The sequence below is a fragment of the Echinops telfairi genome, unplaced genomic scaffold (assembly GCF_000313985.2).
Source record: "Echinops telfairi isolate 266 unplaced genomic scaffold, ASM31398v2 ScPeMD7_12;HRSCAF=54, whole genome shotgun sequence".
Classification (NCBI taxonomy): domain Eukaryota; kingdom Metazoa; phylum Chordata; class Mammalia; order Afrosoricida; family Tenrecidae; genus Echinops; species Echinops telfairi.
In genome coordinates, this window is record NW_022103909.1 from 7,725,728 (window position 1) to 7,739,930 (window position 14,203).

Below are 14,203 nucleotides of genomic sequence, written 5' to 3' on the forward strand. Positions count from 1 at the left end.
CTTAAGTAACTTAATCACCTTAATGAGTAGAATACATCTCTGAGGTTATATGATGTCTCTTCATCCCTCATCATGATTTCACTGCAAGATGGAAGGTCTTATTTTGACAGCTGATGTTTGAAATGGTTTTTGATTAACGTGGTCAAAGGTGAGGTTGGCAAAGCTGTCGTGTCCACCTCAGCTTGACTAGAAACCATAAAACTTATGCCATTCCAATGGTAGAATGGTAGCTCAGTGCCACCACCTACGTTTAATTAACACACGTTAGTTGGTGTTTTGTTTGTTTGTTTTTCCAATGGTTTTTCGGTCCTGGGTTTTTTTTTTAACTAGTACCTCACAAGATGCTATTATGCAATTTGCCTGTATAGTATCAAAAAATGACTTGTCTACTTGTTTACAGAGTTTTTTGTGAGTTTTCCTGATGGTGCTCTTTGCTTATAGTTTTGTTAGGGATGAGGGGCTGGTGAGGGAGATTTCCCTGTCCTTGGTAAAGGGGAAGGAAACTTGGGCCAAGTGAGTTGAAAATCCCTGCCCTAAAGGGAAACTCTTAAGGGATTCTAGTTCTTTATTGTCCTCCCCCTGCTCAACCCAAATAGAAGTAAAGGGTGAACCTAGACTCTGTCCCATGGGGCTGATAGCCCACTGCAGTGTAGTGTGCAGTAATTAGTTCTCTGATTTTTGTATCCTTTTTCTCCTCTAGAATCTTGTCTAAAGACCTTTCATAGGTGTCTCCTAGGATGGGTTTAGTGGCAGATATTATCACCATTTTATAAAATCAGGCAAGGGTGCTGCTAATTATTAAAGAGCTAGAATGAAAATGTAAGTCTTATAGTTCCACCAGTGGAAAATTGGGTTCTCCAGTGCTTCCTAGTACCTTTGGCTCAGTGGTAAACTTTACCCTGCCTGTAAAGCAGTGCAATAGAATATTTGAATTTTTAGCCCCCAGTGAGAGAAACTGATAATCCAGCTAGCATAGCAGGTGAATGACTAACTAGTTCTTAAGGAGGACAGTCTTAATACTACAACCAGTTCCACATTGACTTGAAATGTAAGGACCAAACATCATTGTCTTTCAATTATAGGCATGCTTATTTATAACTCTGTGCCTTTTCCTTCTTTCAACAGAATCCTCCTGTCATTCGTGTCCATATTTTCTCTATATTCTGTTCATCTCCTTTTGAAGACTGCCAACGAAGGAGGTATGGTTACATTCTTGCGTCGTTCTCCCCAAACAATTAGGCATACTTACTATAAAATACTTCTACCTCTCATAAAACGCTTCATGTTTCTATGTTCTTCACATTATAGGCTCTTTATTATATGAACAGTTGGGACATAAGGCATTTGGAATGGTTGGAAAGCTTGCAGCCTCTGGATCAATTACAATGCAGAACATTGGAGGTAAGAATTTTATTAAGAGCCATTTGGGTAGACTTTGCTCATGTGCCACATTTTGCACTTGTAATGGTATAATTTTGTTTTCCTCCAGCTATGTCAAGCTACCTCTTCATAGTGAAATATGAGTTACCTTTGGTGATCCAGGCATTAATGAACATTGAAGATAAAACTGGGTAGGTGTGCTAAGTAAGGTTACTCATAAATAACTATAGTCTAAAATTACTAAATTTATTTTCCAAACTTGGATACCAAATGATTATCAGTAAGTTATTATTTATAAATAATCCCTTTTGATACATATCAAGAACCCCCTGTAAGCTGATTTGAACTCTTAAGAATAAAAGGCCAAAGTTAGTAACTATAGCTGCCCCTGTAATTCTGCATAAGCAATTTCTGACCTGTAGAAACAGGTGAGCCCCCTCTTTATGGTCATACTCTAAGAAGTTAAAGTTTAAAATATCGAGAGGTAAATCTGATTTAAAAGACAGATTATTCAGAAAGCGGTGGTCATGCTATTGAAAATATTATCTTTCTAGCAAAATCATTCATCCTTAGTGGACCAACAGGTTTTATCTAAAGTAAACATGGGGAAAGGATAATTTGTTTCTCAACTTACGTGCAGCTCATTACCTCAAATAGAGAAATGTGGTTATCTCTGGTGTGGCTTTACACATTTAATTTGATAAGCTGGTCTTTAAATATTCGTTTTCTCTGCTGTATGTGTTGCTGGGGTGAGTGAAGTGGAAATCATAGGAGCAGTTAGAAGTTGAGACTAGTGGTGAAGTTAATGATTGCCTAAGAAGGAAGTCAGTGGTAGAACTCTTAGAGGCACACTATATACTATTTTCTTAAGTTCACAAGGAATTCTTTCAGCCATTTTTAAATACAAGGTCGGTGTGTCAAGGTGTCACAATATACTCTGATAATTAATAGACCAGTACTGGTTTCAGGAATTGACTTTGGTTTTGCCTATGGACTTTTTCTAAGCTTGCAAATACTTCCTTGTTTCTGGCTCTTGAAACTAAGCTAAAACTGTGACCAAGTTGGTGTACAATCTTTTTAAAATGCTTCAAGATAAGGTTACTGATGGAACAATGCTGTTTTGTTCTCTGCATTAGCTTCAAGCATTTAAAGAGCATTTTGTGTTAGGAATCAGCTGGCATACTTCCCAGAACAAAGAATGAGACAAAAGTTATACTGTTTCAGGCCCTCTTTCTCACTTGAGGGAATAATGCATCTAGCTCACAATGTTAAAAGTTTATCCCTACCTATAAGTAGTGTTTCTTCCCAAACCTGAATTTACAGCATTTCCATAAAGTATCTAGTTAGAAATGGTAGCCCTTCTGTAATACTGTTTTTAAGGGAGGTGTTTGTTGTCTTGTCTTTCTTCAGAGTGTGGTATCTGAATGGGGACTACTTGGTTCTCCTGGTGTCCGTGGTGCTCATTCTACCTTTGTCGCTGCTGAGAAACTTAGGTGAGCAAACCCATCTCTAAAGAGATTTGAAATAAGACTCTTGAATTTTTCCCTTAATAGAAATTAATGAAAGCTTACTAAACATACCTTTGAGAGTTGTGACAGGAAATGCCTGTTGGTGATTTTTAACAAGTATTATTTAAGCAATTCCATATTTATAACTAATTCTATATATTCAGGTCTAACTATATATATGTTATTAGATGTGCTTAATTCTTAATGTGGAGGAATGAATTAGAGATTTAATTTTATTTTCACACTTCAGTACTTAAAGTGTTGTAAGCAGGATGGACTTAATCGTTTGAGAAAATGCTTTTGCCCTACATGGATTGTATTAAACTAATATCCATTTCCTCCCATTTCTCTCCCCTCCCCCCCTTCACCTTTACAGGATATTTGGGATATACTAGTGGCCTTTCTTTGTTGTGTATGATGTTCTTTCTGATTGTGGTAGGTACTTTTTTTTTAAAGCTAGAGATTTTTTAAGATAATATTTTTATAAGCTCTGTCATGTTAGCTGGCTTAACAAAATGCAAAATGCTCTTATTTTCAGGTGATTTGCAAGAAATTTCAGATTCCTTGCCCTATGGAAATTGCTTTGTTAATGAATGAAACAGTAAACAGCACACTACCACCACCGACAACTTGGGTCCCTGAAGTGACAGTTAACGTGACTGAAGATGATTCTTGCAGGCCACATTATTTTATGTTCAACTCACAGGTAACTGCCTCCTTAGTGCTTAATAATGAAGTTGAGGCTGTAGAACTGGCACGTCCGTCAATTGCCTGGTGGTGCTAAGTGAATTGTGGCCTTCTTTTCAGACTGTGTATGCTGTGCCGATTCTGACCTTCTCCTTTGTCTGCCACCCTGCCATTCTTCCCATTTACGAAGAGCTGAAAGAGTGAGTAGTCGGATTTCTTACAAAAACTCGTGGGGAAAACATTTTAAGACTTGGTGGTAATTAATCATCACTTGAAATGATGTGCATTTTCCTTTGCATTTTCGTAGCCGGAGCCGTAGAAAAATGATGAATGTGTCCAAGATTTCGTTTTTTGCTATGTTTCTCATGTACTTGCTCGCTGCCCTCTTTGGATACCTGACGTTTTATGGTAAATACTGTCTTGTTCACCCCTTGACATGGTCGTTTCATACTTTGCAAAAATACAGTCTCTTGTTGATGAAGAGTTGAATTTTAAGGATAGTTTGTCCTCTAGTATATTTCTCCAGTTACTTCTGTGAATCCAGGTTCAAAGGTAGATTGCCAGTCATTGTTGTGTGGTGGTCTTACCTTTAAGCTCTCTCATCCTGTCTATCTCTACCACCTTCCGATTCTACAGCACACGAAAAGCCAGAGCAAGAGATTTCACTACTTAGTGCTTCTTGTTTTGACCGAGTTTCATGTGCTGAAATCTCTTCCTCCGTGTTTAGAAAAAATTTCCTTCGATGTTATTTTAATTGCATGGGCTATAATTCCACATTAATCTCATTAGCCTCTTAGTTTGGAGACCTTTTTTGAGGAGCTTAATAACTTTGAAGAAAATCTTGCTGTAAAGTTAGATTTACTACTTAATCTCTGGAGGATTGGCACACTTGACACTTTTTTTGGGCTTTCCCCATAGGACACGTTGAGGCTGAATTGCTTCACACCTACTCTACTGTCATGGCTACAGATATTATTCTTCTCATTGTCCGTCTGGCTGTGCTGATGGCTGTCACCCTGACGGTTCCAGTGGTGATTTTCCCGGTAAATAGTCACTCGATCTGTGGGGGTGGGGGTGGGGGTTGTGTGTGAGTTTTTTAAATAGGGAAAGAGTTGTGAGGTTTTTAATCTTCTGAAAACCGCCATGAGCAGGGGACACAATGTTATTTTAGAAATAGGTGCCGTGTTTAGAGATATTTTCTGTTGTTTTCTCTTAGTTTATTAGAGCCTGCTTTCTCCTCTTTGCAGATCCGGAGCTCTGTTACTCAGCTGCTGTTTGCAGGGAAGGACTTCTCTTGGTGGCGCCATAGCTTCATCACTGTGTGTGTCCTGGCCTTCACAAACTTGCTCGTCATCTTTGTGCCGACTATTAGGGACATCTTTGGTTTCATTGGTAAGTCTAAGGGTGGTGCCGAAGATGATTGCTCTGTTTTCTGGTAGAAGTTTACAAGGCATATTAGGTTTCTACATGCACTTCACCCAGATCATTCAGTTTAACATTTGGCCACATTTTTCACATTAGGCTATGTTTTTCACAGCTTCTCAGCAGTCTCTGTTCTGTTTCCAGTACTCTAGTTTCCTTCTCATCTTGGCTTTGGCGTAATTATGACCTTTTGCTTTCATGCTGATTACTTTAGGATAATGCCCTTTTGTATGCCATTTTGCTAAAAGGTGATTTTGGAGACTAGATAAGTTCTAGGTTTAATTAGTGCCTTGGGACTATAGTTTCAGGGAGTCCTCTTTATTCTCATTTGTGTGGCCTTTAGCAAGAATTTGAGGTCTCCACATTTTACCCAGGACCATCTACTGTGACCCTGCGTAGAATGACCAGTTGTGGTAGCCAGACCACCATCTAATTCTAAATCATAAATTCATAAATCTAAATCATAAATTCATCTAAATCAGAGTAGATGAATTTGTGGCTTGTGTAGATTTGTTGATTGCTTCTGAACTTCTGGTTACCTTCTTGTGGTCTTGCCTTCTGGCAAGTAGAGACCTGGCTTGTGTCTTAGATGACCACCTTAAAGCTTTAGGACCCTACATGCTACTCATTTAACTAGGATGTCAGTTACGATTTTGTGAACTAGGATAAGTGAGTGGGCAGACTGAACTTTGTCCTGTGAGACTGGTCCTAAGTTTTCTAATGCCCAAAGCACAATTTTGGAAGGAATTAGGTTATGTCTGAAGAATATCCTTATTTGTCTCAATTTATGTGCCTGCACCTTCATATTTATATCTATAGATAATGCTATCTGCTCTTACCTATGTACACATCCGTACCTGTCTGTATACCAATATGCCTGTATTCGCCCACTTGTGTTGACACTTGTTTTTGCTTGGGATGCACTGCGCTCACTCACTACATTCACATTTGGTGCCACTTTTCCCATCACCAAAAATAGCAGGGATTTTTAAGGCTTAATAAATGGCAGGTGGTTCATCGAACTCTTTTCTTTTAAACAGGTGCATCTGCAGCTGCTATGTTGATTTTCATTCTTCCATCTGCTTTCTATATCAAGTTAGTGAAAAAAGAATCTATGAAATCTATACAAAAGATTGGGGTGAGTAAACGATTCCTCCACTAAATTTAATGTCCGCCTTTTAGCCCTCATTTGCTATAGTTTACTTTTTAAGTGTTTAGTAAAGCAGTCTATAATGGTGCACTTCACAGATGGAAGATTGTGTCCCCTACTAGGTTATCAGTTAGCTTAGAGAGAGGAATCCAGGTAAAGAGGATTGTAACATGATTCCCTTATTTCTCTTTCTTTTTTTTTGATGCCTCATTTCTGAACATGTTAATCCAGCATTTGTTGCCTGTTTTCGGCACTTTACTGGGCTTATAACCTGGTGGGTGGGGAGATGAAATTCGAGTTTAGTTCTGTAAGACTGACTGCCTTCATCTCTGTACAAGAGCAAAGCTAGGGAGGAAGGGGCTGCTTCTCTCAGTAGTGTTTATGATGACACGCACTTACTCTAAACTGATGTCAAAGATCATGATTTGGCAACCACAAATATAGTATGGTTCTAGAACTAGAATCCCCCCAAATAGCTGGTTTTTCACTGCCACTTTCATCTGCTTAAATTATCAGAATTGTTTATGAACCAATAACTCTGATCAAGATTATGTGATGGCAATAATTGAAGGGTATGGTTAGTTGTAAAGTTACTCATGTCTCTTCAGAAGATCTGGGTTTGGCTTGGGCTACATTTTTTAATTGGTTTGCCATTCCTAGTGGTTTCAGTATTCGGCTTCCAACCATAAGGTCAGCAGTTCAAATACACTATCCTCGAGAGGAAAGATGGACTGCCTGCTTCCATAATGCTTTCCCATCTTGAAAACCGTATGGGTTACATCTGTGCTGTTTTGACTTAATTTTTGCTTTAAAAAATAAATCCAGTCCAGTGCTATTTAAAGCACATCTACGTACCTCAAGATACATTACCTTGCCATTTGATTTAAAAAGCATTTTGTGCTTATAGAGATAGCTCCTTGATCACCTAAAACCAATTAAATATCTTGAATAAAGTAAAACTAAGCCTATCAAAGAATGGAGGTGTGGTTTTAGTAAATTACTTTCAGACCTGAAAGGCATGGTGTCGCTTGCTTGCTAACCAGTTTCCTTTGTGTTTGGGTGCAGGCTTTGTTCTTCCTGCTGAGCGGCATAGTGGTGATGACTGGAAGCATGGCCTTGATCGTTTTGGATTGGGTACACAGCACCCCTGGAGGTGGCCATTAACTGGCACCACTCAGACTCTAGTAGTCCATTGATGCCAGTGTTGTCTCAACACTCAACTAACTGAAATTTCACCCAGTTTTTCAGTTTCACTTCCTTTTGAAGTGCAGATTCCTCGCTGGTTCTTCTGAGTACAGAATAAGTGAACTCTCTCAAGAACTCTTCTGTCTGGTGGAAATGGACATCAACAGCAAAACCACGAGTCTCGGTGAAGGGAAGTGACACTTTTATTCCATTCCAGAGAATGGATGAACTCTTTAACTTTTATCAAGCCACATGTTTGGCTGTGTTGTTGTTTAACTTGGATATTTTATGATTTTACTTGAATGTGCCTAATGGAACCATTCGATGTGAGAAACTATTCTTAATTTACAGCAAAGTATTAAAATAACCATTGAAAAACACTTATTTTTTGTACCAAAAATACTTGTAGACCTCAAAAGCACTATTTTACTTTTTTTTTTAATTGCTTCTTTTTTTAAAAAAAGAAATTTTATCCAGTTGTCAATAAATTCCGTAAAGCAGATTTTCCCCCCACTGGTATTTTAAAAAACAAGTATTATGAAGTGATTAATTTGCCTTTTTGTAGGCATGATAAGCCAAATACTTTTTTATCCAAGATAATTTTTAGAGAAAAGTGATGTAATGAAAAATTACACTATTAAATATAAACATAGTTCTCTCCATTCGAAACTTTGTTACTTTAAAGGATACATAACAGATTGTTGCTTTACCAAATCAAGTGAACTTTGTTCACCACTTGTCCCCCAAGTAATCTGATTCTTAGAGACTAAAGAGATGTTTTTGGCTTCGATTTATTAGCATAGAAGACAATGCAGACGTTTCTGTGGGGAATAAATTCAAACTAATTTTGAGGTACCAAATCATGCAATTGGGTAAAACAGGGTTTATTCAGTTGCATCTGTCCTCCAGAGTTGTTAGGACAGCTCTGGGTCTCTTTTCTCTTTTTTGGGCCAGCCCTTTTTGGACATTACTTCCAGTGGTGGAAAGTGGGCATTTGGTGGCTATAGGCCAAAACTGTTTTATCCAGACAGTACAACTTTGAAAATGCTCATCGACTACTGGAAGTGTGTAATACTTGATAATGTATGGCTTAGTTGTGTTCACGTTTTATGTGCAGCAGAGGTCTAATCCACAGGTTACTCTGGTATTTGGTATAATGCGAGTTCTCTTTGTATAGGCCACTGGGTTTCTCATGCAGTAAGCTTTTTAAAAACAAAACTCATATGCACTGGATGGTCATCTCATTCTTGTACAACTTCAAATTATTTGTTTACATCTAACAAATGGTCAGCTAGGGAAAACAGTGCAATCTGAGTGTGGCGTTGTTTTGATCCAACTGCATGTTCACCCTCCCATTACAATCCTGGTTAGAAGTGAAAACATTACTTTTAAACTTGGCTTTAAGAGCACATTTATTGTACGTTACAGTGTATGGTGAATATATTATTAAATAATGTGGTACTTTGCTCATCAGGCATAATGTCTAAAGTTTAATATACATAATTCCATTAGTGGTTGAGGGAAGCAAACAATGGAATCTTCAATTGGTCAGCTGGGTCTCTAAGGGTATCTCTTGAACTAAGCGGTTTTTTTGTTTTGTTTTGTTTTAGTTTTAGACTAGAGCCAGAAGTGCGGCAGACATGGTTTATGTTACACATTCTTGTATCATATGTGACAAAATTACAGACAAGATATGTCTAATTCAAAGACCCTTGTGGAACTGGAAGACGTCTTGTAGTGCTTACATTGGGTGAAACCAATGGTCCATTTATGTTTATTTCTATGGAAATAAAGTAATTGGGGACCATCTGAAAAGACAGTGAGAAAGATGGATTCCACAGCACTGCTTTCATTTATTGGGCACTTAAGTGAATTTCTGGGATGGAAGGCCAGTTTCATGTCACATCTGCCAGGGAAAGCCAAGTGGCACCAGGTGTTTTTTCCTGCACTTGACCTCCTTTCAGATGTGAGAGGAGCCTGTTCAGTGGCAATGGAGGAGGAGTGGAGGAAGACTCCTGATCAAAGCAGTAGGGAAGACCTCAGTCCTCTGGTTCGTTGAAGATGTAGGGTAAATTCCAGTGCATGACTTTCTTGACACAGTCTTGTCTGCCCGAGGTTCCTAAACAGTGAACTCCCATTAATGAGCAGTCTTCAGTATTAAAAAAAAAAAAACCACTGTCGTGTCACCTCATTTTGCATTACTGTCTTCCGTGGATGTTTCAGTTACAACTGTAATGTTATTTATAGAACAGCATTAATCCATTAAAGCTAACCTATTTTTCAATATTTATGATAATCGATGTACATACATTGTCTGTCCATATGTATTTGTAAATAGATGTGTATAATACCAGGTTTGGGGTCTTGGGTTCAATTGTATATATTCCTGTAAGTTTCTTACCTGCATTTTGATGACTTCATATTACATATCAGAATTGTCCCAAAAGTACCTGTACAGCCTTCCTTATGAACAAATTGACCATTTATGTACAAAATTCAAGGAAATGTTTAATATTTTCAGTGAAACTGGCTGAATATCAGCTTTTTCTTTCAAAACTTGGTGCAAGTTCAACCTCAGAATGCTTATTTACATTTTAAATAAGGCCTAAAATTTCAAAATGCAGTGGTTTTCAAAATGTGATCTAGTGATGCAAAGCAAATGTGATTTAGTGACATGAAAGACCTTTGAGAACCTGGGTGTGATATCTGTGTACATAATGTAAATACCCCCACCTTACTGTTAGAGGCCAACAATTCCAGTGTGGCTTGTTGGTGAGGAGTGCTACACCGTTTCAATGAAACAGTGTATGTTTTAACTGAACTAAAATAAATACATGCTTAATCCTGAGTAGCTGTGTTTCCTTGGAGGTAAAAGGACAAACGCCGAAGTTAATGCATCATAAATGTTCATGGTGATAACAAAAGCAAGCTTTGTAGAGTTCATAACAAGTTGCCACGAGGGTAGGGTTTATTTTGGTTGGTGTTACGTTTTTCTCTGAGGGCCTTCACTTCCTGGGCCTGCTGAGCACAGAGCACAGACTAGTAGTGCATCAGAATCGGGGAGGCTGCTTTAAAATGCTGGAGCCTGGGCCTTGCTCTATGATTCCATAGGTCTGGGGAGATTCCCAGGACTTACACACACACAAACCCCCACCCCCAAACCCCTGAAAGCCACACAGTGATTCTGATGCACATTTGTAATTTATGGGTAGTGGTTACAGGTTGGGCTGCAAACTGCAAGGCAAGCAGTTCAAAACTACTAGCTGTGCCACAGGAGAAAGGTGAGACTTAGATTAAAAAGCAAGAGTTAATCTCAAACCCACAGGGGCAGTGTTATTGGTGTCCACTCGTGATGGCAAGTGAGTTTAGTTTTGATATAGACCTGGGGAGATAATCTGATTCAGATTTAGAAGATACAAAAGCCTCCGGGAAGAAGAAAAGCGGTTTAATTTGAAGGAACTGTCGGACAAGCTGTGCACTAGTTAGGGGGAGGGTCACCAAGATATACGGGATAGCTCGTAGATGACTTTTGGCAGTCTTAAAGCTGAAACAAAAGACTGCAGGTGTGCTTAGGACTGGTTTCAAAGGTTAAAGAACTTGGAAGCAGACCATGACCAGTTGCTGTTCAACTGTGGCCAATTACAAAGCAAAAAACCACCGCTGTGGAGTTCATTCAGCTCTGGCAATTCCGGGTCAGTGCGGTTGCTGAGGCGATGAGCAGACAGCCTCATCTGAGCAGCTGGTGGCTTTGAACTACCAACCTTGGATTTAGCAACCCAGTGTTTAGCTCACTGCCACTATGGCTCCCCTTATGATCGAATGGGGAATATTTGTGAGAAGGTACAGCAGAATTTACATGAAATCAGAGTAGAAGAGCAAAGGATAGTTATGAAGATGTGAGTTACTCATTTAAGAGTTCATTGAACACTATATTATGGGTATAGTAATCATTGCTAGCTAAGCTATCCCTTGGTGCTATCGCCTCAGCTTTGAAGATAAGGGATTCTGTCTGGACGGCCTTCCTTCTCAGCCAGTTGGACTGGTTACTCTTACAGGCTCATTCCCGGTTTCCCACTACTCATCCTCTAAAGGGTCCTGGTGGCCCAATCACTGTAAGCAGTGACAAGTTGGTCGTTTGAAGTCACTTCATCTCTGGGATAAAGGCAGTCCAGCTTCGGAAATCCTGAAGAGCAGTTCTATTCTGACCCACAGCAGTGAGTTTGGTTTGGGGTTTTCAGGCCTCCCCAAATCTGCACTTTGAGTTAGAATAAGAATTGTTCTGAAATTTCAAGTCACCACCCTCATGATACTATGATACCAATAAACTAAACCACACTCATTGCTATTGAGTTGATTCTGGTTCATGGCGACCCTGTAAGAGTATAGAACTGCCCCCGTGGGTTCCTGAGACTTAGCTCTACAGAAATAGAAAACCTCATTTTCCTCCTGGGGACCGACTGGTGGATTCAAACTGCTGACCTTGGGGCTAGCCGCCCAAAACGTAATCCACTATTACATCAGGGATCCCTGTATGTTCTAATAGGCACAATTTATGGAATACCTACTTCATGCTAGGTAAAGAGATCACTTACCCAATCTATAATCCTTTAAGATAGCTATTGCCTCATCTGTAGAGGTAGAAGACTCACATGTTAATAGAGGGAGGCCATATGTGTCAGGGTTCAAATAAAATTATACATGTTCAATGATGCCTTTTTCCCCTCTTACTAATGCCAAAATAAACCAGAATGTCAATTTATATACCTAACCCTTTACATCTATTTGGTAGCTAGATCAAATCAGGAGCATGAAAAAATGGAACTATCATCAGGGAGCTATTCTCAAGCGATATTTCCATGAAACCTGAGGAAGATTCTAGGCATGATTCTAAGTATAAAGAGCCAGGGCTATTTGCTTTGACTCTGCACCAACACTCTAGGAGAGTTGGCTCGTTTCTGGTAATATTGTGAAGAAAATCTGTTTATAAATGCTCTATGATCTTTTCCCTCACAACAACACATTAAAAGAAATTGTGATAGCCGCTCTTATAAAAAGGTTGCAGGGAGTGGTTGGCAAACAAATGTAGCAGGCCCATGTAATTTGCGTAAAAATGTGGTAAATTAGCTTAAGCAAAAATGGTGGCAGAAGAGAAAATGTCTGAGGAGATTGATGGACGTACCTAAGAGAATGAAGCGAAAGGTAGGCAGACTTCCAAAAAGTTAAACCTAGCTTTGCTCCAGAGATGTCAATGACTTTGCAATTCATTAGAGTCTGAGCATTCGGTTCAGTTCCTTAAGGTCAAACATTCCTGATTCATTCATAGAGGTGGGTGGGTGACATAGTACTAACATGGATGGTTGCCATAACCCACCTGGTTGGGGGAATGGTCTCAGAGGCAAAGTGAGATGGAGAAAGGGTCACCAACCATGCCCGTTAGCACTAAGTCTTACAATCTGGAAAACCCCTCCTTTCCAAACTAGTCACTGTCGCAGACAAGACTCTCAACAAAAGTGTCTTCTACATAGCCTGTTTCCCTGTGCTGCCAAGTTGATTGTGTGTCATGGTAAGCCCTATGTGACAGACTAGCCCTGCCCACTGGGATTTCCTTGGGAGCAATTGGCCAGGTCGTTTCTCCTTCAGTGTTTGGAGGGTTCAAACCAGCAACCTTTTGGTGAGCAGGTGCTTGCTTAACAACTGCATCATCAAGGGGGCTATTAAGGCAACCTAAAAGACAAATTCACTGTCATCGAGTTGATGCTGACTCACAGTGACTATAGGACAGGTAGAACTGCCCCTGTGAGTTTTCAAGACGAACTGTTTACAAGAGTACAAAGCCCACTCTTTCTCCTACAGAGCAGCTGGTAGTTTCGAACTACAGACCTTGCAATTAGCCCAACATCTAAAGACCACAACACCAGAGCTCCTCTAAAACAAACTAGAGATGTAGATAAACAAGTTGCCACATCCAAGTTTTTTATGGCATGCCCCCAAATAAATGGACTTGCACTTCCATAAGTCACATGTTTCTGATTTCCCCACAAGAGTGAGAAGCTTCGTAAGAGCAGGCATCTATCGTTTCCCTTACAAGGCCTACCACAGAGTTTAAAAAATCATCCAGTAGATTCTGCCTCATCCAGACACTCCGGGACTGAGTAGAACTGCCCCTGTGGGTTTCCAAGACTGTGCATCTTTGCAGGCGTAGAAAGCCTCGTCTTTCTTTTTCCCGTGGAATGGCTGGTGGTTTTGAACTGCTTTAGCAGCCCAAGACATAAACTCACTACACCACCAGCGCTCACAGATGCTCGATACAATTGTTGAATAAAAACTATGCTCCTTGTTTCCCAAAGCAAAGGAGAGGTGAGGCTAAAACTTTTATACAAGAATTTGCTAGAAGCTTGGGAAATAAATATAGCGGTGACTATAATGAAAAACAAAGACAACCAAACTCATTGTCACATTTTCGATGGCAACTACTGTGGCTTAAAAAAAAAAAAAATCCAACCAAACTCACTGCCATCAAGTTTACTCATCTTGAACCAGACCTGTGACAGAAAAGCTTTCTTGCCTTGTCCGTGACTTGCCTGCAGGTGGCAGAAGCCATCTGAAACCTTTACCACATACGTGAAGGTGTAGGAGTGAGATCTCTATTCAAATCTTACCTAGATGGGCCACACGCACATTGTTTGGCTTGTGACCGTGGTTGCAGCCACATTGTCCATCCATCTCATTGAGGGCCTTCCTCTTTTTTTTGCTGGCCCTCTACTTTCCCAAGCATCACGCCCCCTCCACAGGCTTGGTCACTCTTAATTGCACCACCCAAGGACCTGAGATAAAGTGGCACTTCAAATGAGCATTCTTTTTTTTTTTTTTT

At 39.7% G+C, this 14,203-nt stretch overlaps 1 protein-coding gene across 2 annotated transcripts in view; it reads left to right on the forward strand.

Moving 5' to 3' along the window:
• SLC38A2 (solute carrier family 38 member 2) overlaps positions 1 to 10,180 on the forward strand; it is a 14,090-nt gene extending 3,910 nt beyond the window's left edge. For both annotated transcript variants that reach the window (XM_045287254.1, XM_004711435.2), the window contains 12 exons: positions 1,126 to 1,199; positions 1,309 to 1,401; positions 1,490 to 1,571; positions 2,791 to 2,873; positions 3,265 to 3,323; positions 3,427 to 3,594; positions 3,696 to 3,775; positions 3,883 to 3,983; positions 4,494 to 4,618; positions 4,823 to 4,967; positions 6,038 to 6,135; positions 7,213 to 10,180. In XM_045287254.1, coding sequence (XP_045143189.1) covers positions 1,126 to 1,199; positions 1,309 to 1,401; positions 1,490 to 1,571; positions 2,791 to 2,873; positions 3,265 to 3,323; positions 3,427 to 3,594; positions 3,696 to 3,775; positions 3,883 to 3,983; positions 4,494 to 4,618; positions 4,823 to 4,967; positions 6,038 to 6,135; positions 7,213 to 7,311 — 1,207 coding nt within the window. In that variant the 3' untranslated portion in view covers positions 7,312 to 10,180. The remainder of the gene's footprint in view (positions 1 to 1,125; positions 1,200 to 1,308; positions 1,402 to 1,489; positions 1,572 to 2,790; positions 2,874 to 3,264; positions 3,324 to 3,426; positions 3,595 to 3,695; positions 3,776 to 3,882; positions 3,984 to 4,493; positions 4,619 to 4,822; positions 4,968 to 6,037; positions 6,136 to 7,212) is intronic.
• Positions 10,181 to 14,203: the final 4,023 nt, after the last annotated feature.